The sequence below is a fragment of the Dermacentor andersoni genome, chromosome 1 (genome assembly GCF_023375885.2).
Source record: "Dermacentor andersoni chromosome 1, qqDerAnde1_hic_scaffold, whole genome shotgun sequence".
NCBI lineage: Eukaryota > Metazoa > Arthropoda > Arachnida > Ixodida > Ixodidae > Dermacentor > Dermacentor andersoni.
The window spans coordinates 274,833,062-274,846,881 of record NC_092814.1 but is presented as its reverse complement, the minus strand read 5'-3'; the positions used below and the strand labels follow the sequence as shown (position 1 = coordinate 274,846,881).

Sequence of the window (13,820 nt, the reverse complement as noted above, 5' to 3'; positions counted from 1 at the left end):
ACCAGCCAATATGCATAAGCAATATGCACAAACGTGCATGGAAAACTCAAATCCGATCTCGTGATTGGCAACTACTGCTCAGCTTTTAGCTCTCGCATCAGTCTAAACGGCAATGAACAATCATTTAATCGTAACGTTAGGAAGGAAACTTGAACATCGCAGAAAGAGCCACGGATACTGCAACACCTGAGCTGAAGATTTTAAATGTCGGATTATGCCCATTACACAAGCTAACAGTCGCTACACGTATACATGTCCAAACACGGCAGCTGTAACGCGCTCACATTTGTCCGCAAGAGCTGTGAACGTTCCTTCCAGACCCAACTTACCAAGAAATTTGAAGTAGAATGTCCAACGAAAACGTCAGTATTTGAAACGATCTTTTCTCCGAACACCTGAATGTCACAGACACATTGGGAATATAAGGAACAGATGCTCGTGCCGTACGCTGGCTGTACGTCGAAGCATGCGCACGCGCAGATGAGCACGAAAGATGTTAAAAAAAAAAAAAAAAAGAGAGAGAAAGCGGTATAGAACTCACGGAGTGCTGGCTCCCTTTCTTTGTCCCGGTCTCGATCTTTGTCCCTGTCGCGATCACGGTCCTTGTCCCGTTCACGGTCCTTGTCTCGGTCGCGATCTTTGTCCCTGTCGCGGTCTCTATCTCTCCGGTCGCGGCTTTTATCGCGACTTTTGTCACGGCTCTTGCCACGACTTCTGTCACGATGCCGATCCCTGCTGCGATCACGACTCCGAGCGCGCCCACGGTCTCGACCACGGTCTCTCGAACGTTCCTTATCACGGTCTCTCCTGCTGTCTCGGTCGCGGTCACGATCACGGTCTCGATCGCGATCCTTCTCGCGTTCATCATGGTCCTTGTCAAACTTCGTCGACGTAGGCAGGGCAGGGAAGACTGGCAGGACCATGGGCAGCGCAGGTGCAGCCACGGCACCGGTAGTGCCATTGGGTTGCGTTGCGGCTGGTGGCATAGCGCCGGCCATGTAGCTAGGCTTCAACAAAGACACCCCTGTACCAACGGCTGGCCGAGCAGCCGGGAACGAACTTAGGCGTCCCAACGGTGTAGTGTTTGCGCCAGTAGCCATTCCAAACGCGCCAATAACAAAGCGTGATTGATGGTCACAAATCCTTCACTATTCGCTGCGCCTGCGTAGCTACTCAGGCTACCACTACCACATCATTACCAGCTTGGCACTAGAACATGGCGTCGCAAACCAAGTTGGCCCAGGTTAGCCGGACGGCGGGACGGCCTTCCTGTTCTACGTTCTATGACGACATCGAAGACGTCAGCGACACCCTTATGGAGTCAGCCGACATAGGCCAGGGGGCGCTGGCTAGGCGCGCACTTATGGACTTCATACAATACCAGTATCTTTAGGCGATAAAATACAATAATAGTACGATACCAATTAATATTAATAGTACAAGGTAGAAGAAAGCGGTGAATTCTGATGGTCTAGAATATTCCAGTCAACGTTCTTAGACACACTTCAGTTTCACAGCTCCCTATGCGAGCCCAAAGGCCGACGTGGCTGCAGCGGCCATCACTGGAACTATTGGCGCTGCAGTCGCACCTTCTGTCACGCGCCGCTCGTCGTCTGCTCCTGCTGTAATGCGTCGTTTGCATCAACCGGCCTGTACCGATTAACCGTCGGTAAGTTTAGATACGCACTCTGAGTTTTGTGACAAGCCTGCGGCGCTTAAGTAACAGCGACTTTACTGTGTCGGTGTATCTGTGTCAATGTGTCTTGCAGTCGCGTCTCTCTTCACGCACTGTGCTTGGTCTACTATGATTGGTGCGACGCGTCGTTTGGCCCACCAAACATGTACCGCATGTTCGTTAGTGAACGTGATTTAGCTGCCTGCTCAAATTTTGATGCCAAGGTTAATGCGAAAAAAATTGGCTGAAGGCTTAGCTTGGTTAAGCCTGGAAGATTGCGAAGGCAATACCCTTGGCTGCGCCTTGGTTCGGCTGATGGTGTGGACATGGTTGCCCTTTGTTAAACTTATGGCTATGGACGTCTTGCGCTGGAGTTTGATAGAGTTACTGCATATACTACCACAGGTAGCATATACAGCAACTCTAGAGTTTGAGGTATAGTATCGGCGCCTGGTGGCGGTGCGGGAAACGACATCTGGGTCGTACCAGCTTGGGTCGTATTGAGCCCTGGCTGTGGCGAAGCACGTTTCTAGGCCGAGTTTTGCGTCGATTCGCACTTTTTTCTGCCCTGTTGCGAGTGCGAAAAGGCTCGTCACTTCTCACAGACCACGCCGACCACGCTGCGAGCTCGCCGCAGCCTATAGTTTAACGAAAACAGACTCTCCGTGTGCCGTGGGACGTAATGCTGGGAGCAGAAGGAATCGGTGATGCCGACCCGGAGAGACCTAGCCCAGCCTCGAAAAGGCGTCACCGTCATTACTTCTGCGTCGTGGGCTGCCATGAACAAGAAGGCCTGAATCTCAACATCAGATTCTATCGTTTTCCTTCAAGGCCTCACGAAGTGGAGCGTCGGGCGCGCTGCATAGCTGCAGTTCGGCGCGCGCTGAGTAAGCGAAACTTCGTGCCATGCTGACTACTTCGCCTGTCTTGACGCTTGCTTGATTATCTGCGTTCGAAATTTCGGTCTTTTGCACCTACAGTCCCGACAGCAGACTGACATAGCAGCAGGCATGGCTGGTAATTCACGATTCGAGACCCGGCCACAGCGACAACTAACAATTCGACCGATGCAAAGTGGTGAAGTGTGTGCAAATGAGCACAAATGGTCGGGCTCATTCGATGACAATTCACTACTCCACTACGAGCAGCACAGGTTAGAGTTAAATGCGCTCATCCTTGATCTCAAGCCAGCACGTTTAGGCAGGGCAGCAAGGCAGTATTGATTGCAGCACATCGATGTTCGAGCGCTGTCACTAAAAGCTACATCAAGCGAGCAGCGCACAAGCTCGCGCTACAGCGCGATTCGCACGCACGTGCGAGCTCATATCCATTGCATCAGTTTAGCGGCATGCAGTCAACAAAGATTGCAGGAGGCCCGCCGTTTGGCGGCATGTCGAAAGACCGCTGCCGTCGCGGCGCGTACGATCGTGCGCTAGAGCAGTTCGTACGTACATCGCGGCGCGTACCGTCGTGTGCTCGAGCAGTTCCGTACACGATGTCTGCTTATCGCTGCTGTGGATTCATTTATAGCACGCATTTCCTCGCGTTTGTACGCCTGAATCTAGCAGCTAGCGTGCAAACCTTACCTGTATAGTTCCACTTCGTACGCGACTCGCTTCACTTGCGATTGACACCGTGCTAAAACTTCGCCGCCTAATTCTCGAACGGCGTAGACGTATTCGGCACTGCATAATTTCTTGCCTTTACGCAGCGTGCCACCCCTGAAAAAATCTTCGGCACCCGATATACGCAGCAGGCCGTGCTACAACACAACCGAATGTGGCGGGTCCATATTGTAAACGTCCTTTCCGAAGCAGACGACCGAGCTTGGTACGACCCATTTTAGGACAGAGGGCGCTTTTTAGCACATTTCTCGCAGCGCCCCCTGGGCAATGTAAGAGCCCCATACATCATCCGACATAGCGGAAGGCAGCGCGCCGACCACTGCAAGGAGCCGAGCTGTAGCCCCATTTATCCTCCTAGCGTGACGTGACGGCGCTCAAGGCTTCGCCTCCACCATCGATGCCGCGAGCTGGGGCCCCGTCTCTCGGTCTGGCGTGACGTCACATGGTCACGTGACGCGCAGCTGTGTAAGGAGGCGCCACGACCACCGATGGGCCGAAAGTGCGAGCAGTATTGCTTTCGCAGTAAAACGATATTTCCCTGCGCCGACCTCGAAATGCACGTGTGTCTCTGTGTAGCTGTATCTGTAAACTGCATACATGTGCTCGGTGAATTTCTCCGCTCGCCATCCGTTCCGTCTGTGCATGCCTTTTTGACCAGGATGACCAGGACAAATTTTTCTTCAACTGGGAGGCGTTTCTTTCGAGGAACCCATATGGGTTTCATTTGTAGCAATTGCTACGAATGGGTGGGTGTCTCATTTCCCTTAATTAATGCCTGTTTACATATGTCCCTCACGCATATAAAAATATGTATACGTACGTTAAATGTGATCGGCAGGAAATAAAGTGGCAAGAACCGATTCGACAACTGAACATTCGTAGGTCAAAGGATTATTTTACTTTCTACGAACAAAATTTGCAACGAACATTGCGAAGCCTTTCTTTTTTTTTTTTTTGCTTGAGCAATTGATCTTCTTTCCAAGTATGCTCTTGAATTTTTTACTGGTTGGTCATTTGCGCGTGCTCTGTAAACGGTCGTTTTATATCGTTCTTTCTTTTCTTTTTTGTCAAGTGAATGCGCATGATCGTATGAAACTTCATTAGTCATGTCAACGATTACAAATCTTCACATCCAAACGCAGGCACTCACAGGTGGTTTATCCAGCCTGACTGAGGTACATGTTCCAGAATAAATTGCTGGAAGCAGAAAGCGTGATAAATTAATGCTTAATTCTGTACGCGTTCAATAATGGTGAATATGCCAGGATTGTTTTGAACGACCTCATATCTCTGCGAATAAGAGGCTTGAGAGAGTGCAGAATCACGTACATTTGAAGCCACAGGCATTTTTCTTAATCGTATTGCCCATACTTATGTTTCTGTAGTCGCTTGATGGTTGTGTTAATTCGGAGGCTTGCTTGAACAAAGTTGCCTCTACAGCAAGAGTTAACGCTCATAATCGATTACAAATCTTCACATCCAAACGCAGGCACTCACAGGTGGTTTATCCAGCCTGACTGAGGTACATGTTCCAGAATAAATTGCTGGAAGCGGAAAGTGTGATAAATTAATGCTTAATTCTGTACGCGTTCAATAATGGTGAATATGCCAGGATTGTTTTGAACGACCTCATATCTTTGCGAATAAGAGGCTTGAGAGAGTGCAGAATCACGTACATTTGAAGCCACAGGCATTTTTCTTAATCGTATTGCCCATACTTATGTTTCTGTCGTCGCTTGATGGTTGTGTTAATTCGGAGGCTTGCTTGAACAAAGTTGCCTCTACAGCAAGAGTTAACGCTCATAATCTTTCGCAAGTACTGCACTACACTGTTTGTGGTGTCCATATGATCTTGTATGTCGCTGTTTTACTTTGGCTTGATGTTATGCACACCTGGCCGTGCTTTCAAGCCGTCTGCTTCTCTGAGGATGATTTCAATTATGCCTTTGAGGGTAGTATAGCCGGCTCGAAATAGCATTTTGGGGATTTTGTTGCAGCTTTCATGCAGCGAATTAGGTGCGATACTCTTCACGCGTACAACACTTTCCATAACTCAAAAGATCCCACAGAGTTACTTCATGTAAAACGATTCACGTATCGCTGCTGCGTGGCATCGTCTTCAATAAATTCACGCTTTCAGAGTACAGAAGGCAAAATCACGGTCGTGAGGTTGTTGATCACAGTCAGTCGCGCATATTTCGAAGGCAAGCACAACAATATTCCAAGTACAATTGGTTTGAAACCTGCATGAAGTGCATCCCTGCAAGCTTCCGTCGAAGTGCCTAGCTGTCAACTCTCGAGCTGCTTCTATAGGTGAACTTCGCTTTCGCTTCACTTTTCTTGGCTTCGAGATGTGTTCGTGAAGACCGGGAATTACTAAGTAGCAGAACTGCGCCGTGAACAAGCGTCTGTATTTCCTGTGAGGAATCAATATATATTTATTCTCAAGAATTAATATAGATCGTCGTGCTCAACATGACGTTCACACACGTCGGAATATTATCTGTGGGGCATTCTTTCTTTCAGCGCAGCATGTGTTTCCATATATAGAACTGTCTGCCGTCGTTGTGGTGCGAACCAGCATCACGTTGCATCTGTCCGCTCGAGCAACCATGGCCAAAGCAGAACTGCACAAAAAACTTCTACCTGTTATGAGACGCCCAAACTCCTCTGCGCGAAACTTTTCACCGGAAGAAACCGCCGCACATCACACGACGCCAACAACATGACCACAGTAGCGACGGACGAAGCAGCACCACCGAAATGAAAATGTAGACAAAACCAGAAGCGACACCAGAAATGGTAGAAGTGACGAAAGATGCGATTGCAGTGCCACTAGTTTGCGTGACTATATTCTAGAACACCATAGCGTTACCACCACTTGGACCATCTCCCCCATCTCCCGAGCGGAGCTGAGAAACTGAAGTATGCCTACCCCCCGAACGTTGACTCCAGTATTATTCATCCATTTCCACATATTTCAATTAATGTTCCTGATTCACGCAGCACAATAGCTAACATTTCAGCCTCTGCACTCTTAGGCAAAGTTACACCCTTTGGCTTGCCCCTTCTGCCACACAACAATAATCGTTATCTGCCTTGATGCGTTTCCTTTCTTTAACGCTGCGAGCCCGGTACTTTCCAGTAACGAACGGCACGCCCGTTATCAGCATAGAACAGTTTACACCCTTTGGATTGCCCCTTCTGATAACGCGCGTGCCGTTCGTTACTGGAAAGTTCCGGGCTCGCAGCGTTAAAGAAAGGAAACGCATCAAGGCAGATAACGATTATCGTTGTGTGGCAGAAGGGGCAAGCCAAAGGGTGTAACTTTGCCTAAGAATGTATGGCCTCATAGAGTTTCTTATTTATTTAGAAACTCTATGACCTGCCTCACTATAACACCTAGAGCAAAATCTGGCGCTACCGTCTGTGGAAGTTTTTCAGCGCTGTGCCGTCATGGGAATGACCATGGAGGAACCAAACATATAGGAGGGAACATTACGTGACGCAGCCAGGCTTTGCAAGTGAACGCTCCGTGAAGCCACAGTGGTGGCCCAACACGTGACCTCTGGCGTCGAGATCACTGAGCATGAATACATCCAGATTTGCTGAGATGGCGTATAGGTGTTCTGTGGTTTGGCTCCCAGTAGCATATAGCCCCCTATATATCGCGTGCGTCTATTTGTCGTACAAAAATCCCTCACGTGACCTGATCCTAGGTGCCTAGGGACAGCATCGTTTAAGGATATTTGAGAAGGCGCGATGCTGGCGCCGAGCGACGCCGTGGCGTGTTCGTCCTCGGCGTGATCGTTCTCTGGACCGCGCGTTGTTCAACATTGCTCATGTAATCGTGCGTGCGTTGCATGTGTGTTGGTTGTAGGTTCTGCGTTACTTGGCGGAAAGCTGCGAGTAGTGGCGGTGCGGCAGTGCGGCTTTGGCCTCGGTGAGCTCTGGCACTACAGAATCTGCGTTGTGGGACCCGTGCTTTCTTGAGAACCCGGCGGTGGTGACAATTGAAATATCGAAGTGGCCTAGCGCCTCGGCAGCGAAGTTCTGCGAACCGCGATGTGGCGTCCCCGTGTCCGACTTTGCTTAACGGACATCGAGGGATGTGCTGCTCGCTGCAAGTCATGTAAATGCAACTGCGTCGACCGCCCACTGTTCAGCGCTGAATGCGTGTTTGGTGGGCTGTGCTTAATTGAAACGAGTGGTGCAGCCGTGCAGCGGGGGTGGCGGAGGAGCAGAGTGGCTTAGGGTTTGCGCGTTCACAGACATATGCTCCCGTCTTGGTCTCATTAGCGGCTGTCGCGGGACTGTGGTGTGCTAGCTCCTTGCCTAGTATGAAGTTTACGACGCCAACACACAGCATGCTCACGTTTTTCCGCGCTATATGTCATTTGCATGACGGCCGAGTTGAAAACGAGGCATATGCCTGTGTTCTTTGCGTTTGTGTGTTGTAAATTACGTTCTATTGTGGAAGTTCTGGGAATCTTATTACGCAAGGGTGCGAACGTAAACATAAACACATATGTGTGTCTGAAAATTTGAATTACCCATAATACCCTTTACGACTGATAAGTGGGCTACATGGCCTGTGTGAATCAGCTACCGTATGTTGCGACGCTCTTTCGTGTGGTAGAATGATGCATGGTGCGCGTTTATTTCTGTACTGTTGTAAAAAGCATTTGTTTATTCACTCAATACAAATGTACGGCTTCTTCGCCGCAGTACAGCTTAGTTACGCGGTGAAGCATACTAAAAGTGGGAGGGGGCCGCTATCAGCCAGCATGGTATGTCCACTTAGGCGACCTGAGAGGTGGCGGGTGCGCGAGTGTATAATTAAAGAACTCTTGTTATGTCCAGTGACAGTGCAGATCATTAACTGTAGCACCAAAGTAGTGGACCACTACCAGAACAAAGGCATGTAGTATGCCCATCTCAATTCTTGTGCTTATGCCAGTCTTCTTTTTTACAGCAATAGCTGCTATGGGCTAACTCCCCTGGTTGTTCTGATGTCTACTGGTGAGTCACTGGAATTCCCGAATTTCTTGCTAGAATATTGCAAATAAAGTTCTCATTGTGCTGCAAGGATTCAAACATACGATCAAAAGAGTGGCAGTCCACAATTCTACATTTCAGCCACTCTGAAGGTACAGTCGGGGTGAATACTGATCCCGGAGAGCGTGATCTAGCCAACAGGTGCCTAGATTGGTTAACACCTGCTCAATGTCTGCGTACTGTATATAGAGCTGGCATCCACACCTTCAAGTTCTTACACATCACCTTCCCACTTGTGAAGGCAGTCCTATGTTAAGTTTTCTTCTTGCATGTGATGACCATGATTGGGTGCATCTGCTTCATTAATCTTCTTCTAGTGCTTGGCTTGGCTTCTCAGATTTACTGGATGGAGCTGTTGGTGTCTTGTTTTCCTCAAGCAAAGCGCGAGACCTAGCAATGGGTAGCCCAAATATAGATTTGAGAAAACCAAAACGAATTCAGCAGTAAGAAGCTAAAGGGTTGTTTTGGTGTAGATCAGTGGCTAAGTCCGGATATGAAAGAGGAGGAAGAAAAGCCGAGTCTTTCCACTTCAACACTGAGGCACAACTCCCACAAATAAACATGACTCTTACTTATTTTACTTTTTTAAGGAGATTACAGACTTGCATTGGCAAGTGTTCACTTCAACAAACACTGCATGAAGTAAGCTTCCTGTGCATATTTCACCAGCTACTACATCATGGTTTCACATTATGAGTGAAATTGCAATTTTCTTTATGCCACAACTTGCCCAATCTTGTGTTTTGCAGTAGGATGTTAGCAGTGCTATTAAGGCACTTAAATACTCATGAATAGTAGTAGAGAAAAAAAAGTAAGAAAGCAGTGGCTTTTTGTGCATAGACTATGCATACACCTGGTGCTCTTACGGTCATTTTTTCCCTATCCGCTAAACCATTCTAAACAAGAAAAGTTTATACACAATTAGTTTATACACAGACCACAACTAAACCACAGGTATCGTTGGTAAGCAAAGTATATTTATTCGGTGACATTTTCTGCAGCCCTGCTATTGGGCTTTCCTTCCTTCCTTTTCAGCTGTGCAGGTTCATTAAGAAGTGATGATACAGTTTGACAATTTTAATCGTTGAAAGACTTGGCGAAACCTTTTTCGGGTTGTTTTTTCTTGGTTTCAGACTCTGCACATTGCATTTTAAGGAGTGTTTTCTGTGTTTGTTGCTTTTTCTTTATGGGTAGGGCATGTCAACATTTTTTACACCATTTCAAGTATGTGGTGCCATAGACTGTTCTTAGATGGAGTCTTGCCCTTTCATTCTGTACAATATGATATAGGTTTTTGTGTCCAAGGCCGTTTTACTTCGTGATTGTAGCATTTTGCTAAGTTTTGCCTCTGTCAGCCAAGTTTGAAAGATTGCTACCCACTGCTGGTGGCATGACACATGTCACGTTTCTTTTTCAATAAAAGGAAGTCTGTCACTTATCCTGTGCACTGGTTGTCTTTTGTCTCTTTGAATTGCAATTTGTTGCATTTCAGATTAGGAATGGCTATCATAATTGACATTTAACCATATTGCACACAATGTGGATGATATGTAATTGCAATATATGGCCACCATAAATATAATAGAAGTTAATTCAAGAATAGTGCCTTTGCATGGTGGTGCAGCCATGAATTGTGGCTATAAGGTACCAGCGCTGCAGACAGCACTGTTGTGCAGAATATAGTTCAACTCTACTACTTTCAAAGATCATTGTTTTTATCTGCATTTGTATAGCTCCAGTTTCTGTGAACAACACACATCTGGTGGAAGAGCGGTTTGCACCTACAGTTGGGTCCAATGAATAGCCAAATTTCTGCCCGTTTTCATGTTATTAGCATATTAGTAAAGGCAGTCGTTCTTATAGTAGCCTGTTTGCCCAGTGTAGAAGCTGCTGCAGGGTGTCAGGATCTCATACACATCTTCAGCTTTGCAGGGGACACAGCATCTGGCACATAGTTTGTCACAGGCCATGTATTCGGGGCAAGTTGAGTTCACTCACTAGCAAAGGGAGAACCAAGCTTGTCGGATATGAAGTAAACCGCCTGTATACTCAGTGGCCTTCATTTCGTGTGACATATGTGGTTATAGCGACCCTTGTTTTAAGCACTTCTTGTCCAGCAGCGGTCATTTGCTTTTGAAACACTCAGGATAGCTTTCAGCAAGCTGGACAGGAATAACACTGAAAAACCAGCAGATGTTAATTGTCGCACTTATCATGTGAAGGTTCGTACAGTATGATGAGGGCGTAAATAAATGAGGGTGTTGCTCAAGGCCTTGTAGCACATGTCACGAGTTTGGACCAACATGATGTATAGCACTTTTTTGATCGCATGCTATAGGTTTAGCAGGTGTGGCCATGGTTGAAGTGCAGTGCAAGGTAAAGAAAAAAGATATCTATGAGCAGCACCCTTGTAAAGGAGACTCTGGGAAAACTAGTGGGAAGCCTGTTGAACATCTGGTTGACCCACTTGCTGGCTCCATCAGGCAAAGTATGATGAAGAGAAGGAAGTCATCAACACATCAGAAGGTTTTTACATATAAACACTGTGCTAAGGTCATAACATGCCAACAAGTTTTAGTGCGCAGGCTATGCACGACCAACTACATATGCCTTCTGTTCGGACATTGCTCATTGTAACTAACAAGGATGGAGTGGACAAAAAAAGAACAGCAGCTCCATTAATTTGATTTCACTGGTATCAACAGTGTTTTGTAAGTGTACATTGCCATACTCCCCAATGCCTTCTTGGGTGACATCAGCAAGGACCAGCTTGAGGCAAGGGGTAATAGACGTCTTTACAAGCTAAAAATGCATGCATGCCTGGAGAGCACATTGTGTCCAAAAAGTAGGCACTTCACTGGGTAACTGGAGAAGGAACAGGTTATTAACAGTGGGCAAAGACAAGCTACTAAACACCCAACACTGTTGCCACGTAACGACCTCTGAAACAATCCCTCTTGAAGAGGAAATCATCTTTGTGTATCCATAAACAGGGCAGATGGGCAAAGCCCCTTCAATAATGCTGCCAGCTTCAAAAGCCCATTTTGCACATCCTGAACGCTTCCTTCTTACGACATTGCTGGGTGCAAGCATTCTACTGTCCAAAAGCTGTCATTGAGAGCACTGTTGGTTTGGTGGCAATAAAGTTCAGAAGCAATTGCAACAAACCTCCCTTCCTAGTTGGCCTGGATGCTCACGGTGCTTATGAAGCGGCACCATGAGGCAACCAAGGTGAACGGATGCCTCCAAGCCCTTGTTCGTTTATCACACTGTTCTGTTAGTAACAACCATGAGACTTGAAACCAAGAAGCTCAAGCTCGGCACTCGCATGGTTACTGCGGAGGATCCATAAAAAGCACAAAAACAGAAAACTCAAGGGAAAGGATAAAGCACCATTTAACACTTAGTATTGCTACAGCCCACCCCCTTCTTTTATTTTGTCTGGTCGTGCTACATCTTTTTACTATATATAGGCACGAACTTAGGTGATGTTCCTAATCAGTGTCCAATGTTTATATACACTATGTGCTGGTTCAAAGAGGTTCGAAACACTGCAATGGAAGCTTCAAGTAGAAAAGGTGCCTGGAAGAAAAAAAAAGCTGTGCTGCAACCATCTCGGCAACATCTTGTCCCTTTAATAAAAATTGTGCTTCCATATTAACTTGAGCCCTCCAGTTTAGAGTAAAGTACCAGTGCACTTATGAACAATGAATCAATTCTCAAAGAGCATGTGCAGTCCAGCCAAAAGCAGGGGCAAGAATCCGCATTGTGCTCCTGCATTGAAGGTGAATAACACGTACCGTAATGGCGAATGTGCTTTAGTAAGCTTCCCTGCAATACGAATTTGTAATGTACAAAGAATCGTCAATGAAGCTTACCACGAGCACAGATGCACTTGCAAATTATGTCACAATTGAAAATAATGAGCACAGTGTAAACCTATGTGCCCTTTCCACAGTATGCTTTACTGCACGATGCTTATTTACATCCCTGTATTTCGGTGTAGCAAGCTACAAAAGAAACTTTGTATAATTAGGCTTTTTAGGATTATCTTTCTCGCAATACACTAATATTTCGCGGTGAAGCCTAAGCAATGTACTGCGGTGAAGCATACTAAAAGTGAAAAGGGGCCACTGTCACTGGACATAATAAGAGTTCTTTAATCATACACTCGCGAACCCGCCGCCTCTCAGGTCGCCTATGTGGACATACTATGCTCGCTGATAGTGGCCCCCTCCCACTTTTAGTATGCTTCACCGCGTAACTGAAGTGTACTGCGGCGAAGAAGCCGTACATTTGTGTTGAGTGAATAAACAAATGGTTTTTACAACAGTACAGAAATAAACGCACACCACGCGCGCATCAGTCTACCACACGGAAGAGCGTCGCAACATACGGTAGCTGATTCACACAGGCCGTGTAGCCCACTCAACAGTCGTAAAGGGTATTATGGGTAATTCAAATTTTCAGACACACATATGTGTTTATGTTTACGTTCGCACCCTTGCGTAATAAGATTCCCAGAACTTCCACAATAGAAAGTAATTTACAACACACAAACGCAAAGAACACTATATGTCTCGTTTTCAACTCGGCCGTCATGCAAATGACATATAGCGCGGAAAAACGTGAACATGCTGTGTGTTAGGGTCGTAAACTTCATACTAGGCAAGGAGCTAGCACACCACAGTCCCGCGACAGCCGCTAATGAGACCAAGACGGGAGCACATGTCTGTGAACGCGCAAACGGAGCCCCTAAGCCACTCTGCTCCTCCGCCTCCCCCGCTGCACGGCTGCCCCACTCGTTTCAAGCACAGCACACAAACACACATTCAGCGCTGAACAGTGGGCGGTCGACGCAGTTGCATTAACATGACTTGCAGCGAGCAGCACATCCCTCGATGTGCGTTAAGCAAAGTCGGACACGGCGACGCCACATCGCGGTTCGCAGAACTTCGCTGCTGAGGCGCTAGGCCACTTCGATATTTCAATTGTCAGCACCGCCGGGTTCTCAATAAAGCAAGGGTCACGCAACGCAGATTCTGTAGTGCCAGAGCTCACCGAGGCCAAAGCCGCACTGCTGCACCGCCACTACTCACGGCTTTCCGCCAAGTAACACAGAACCTACAACCAACACACAAGCAACGCACGCACGATTACATGAGCAATGTTGAACAACGCGCGGTCCAGAGAACGATCACGCCGAGGACGAACACGCCACGGCGTCGGTCGGCGCCAGCATCGCGCCTTCTAAAAAATCTCTAAATGATGCTGTCCCTAGGCACCTAGGATCAGGTCACGTGAAGGATTTTTGTACGACAAATAGACGCACGCCTATATATCCAGTAGGCGCAACTATGCCCATAGATTTTCTCATGGCTATGCGTGGTTATATATGCCAGTCACGTATGCCAGTAGTTTTTATTCGGTGTCCGTTTGTTCGGCTGCCCTGCTATGGCTTT

The 13,820-nt window shown here is 47.2% G+C and overlaps 1 protein-coding gene and 1 long non-coding RNA gene across 3 annotated transcripts in view; one reads left to right on the top strand and one right to left on the bottom strand.

Moving 5' to 3' along the window:
• LOC126547601 (uncharacterized) overlaps positions 1-1,218 on the bottom strand; it is a 56,887-nt gene extending 55,669 nt beyond the window's left edge. The window contains exon 1 of the mRNA XM_050195489.3: positions 542-1,218. Within this exon, the coding sequence (XP_050051446.1) occupies positions 542-1,100 (559 nt within the window). The 5' untranslated portion in view covers positions 1,101-1,218. The remainder of the gene's footprint in view (positions 1-541) is intronic.
• A 140-nt stretch (positions 1,219-1,358) lies between these two features.
• Positions 1,359-9,805, top strand: LOC129380917 (uncharacterized). 2 transcript variants are annotated; one of them, XR_008609118.2, is made up of 2 exons: positions 1,359-1,669; positions 8,276-9,805. It is a non-coding gene; the product is annotated as an uncharacterized lncRNA (long non-coding RNA). The 2 variants fall into 2 exon arrangements; XR_008609119.2 differs by lacking the exon at positions 1,359-1,669 and adding an exon at positions 6,391-7,243.
• The last annotated feature ends 4,015 nt before the right edge of the window (positions 9,806-13,820 follow it).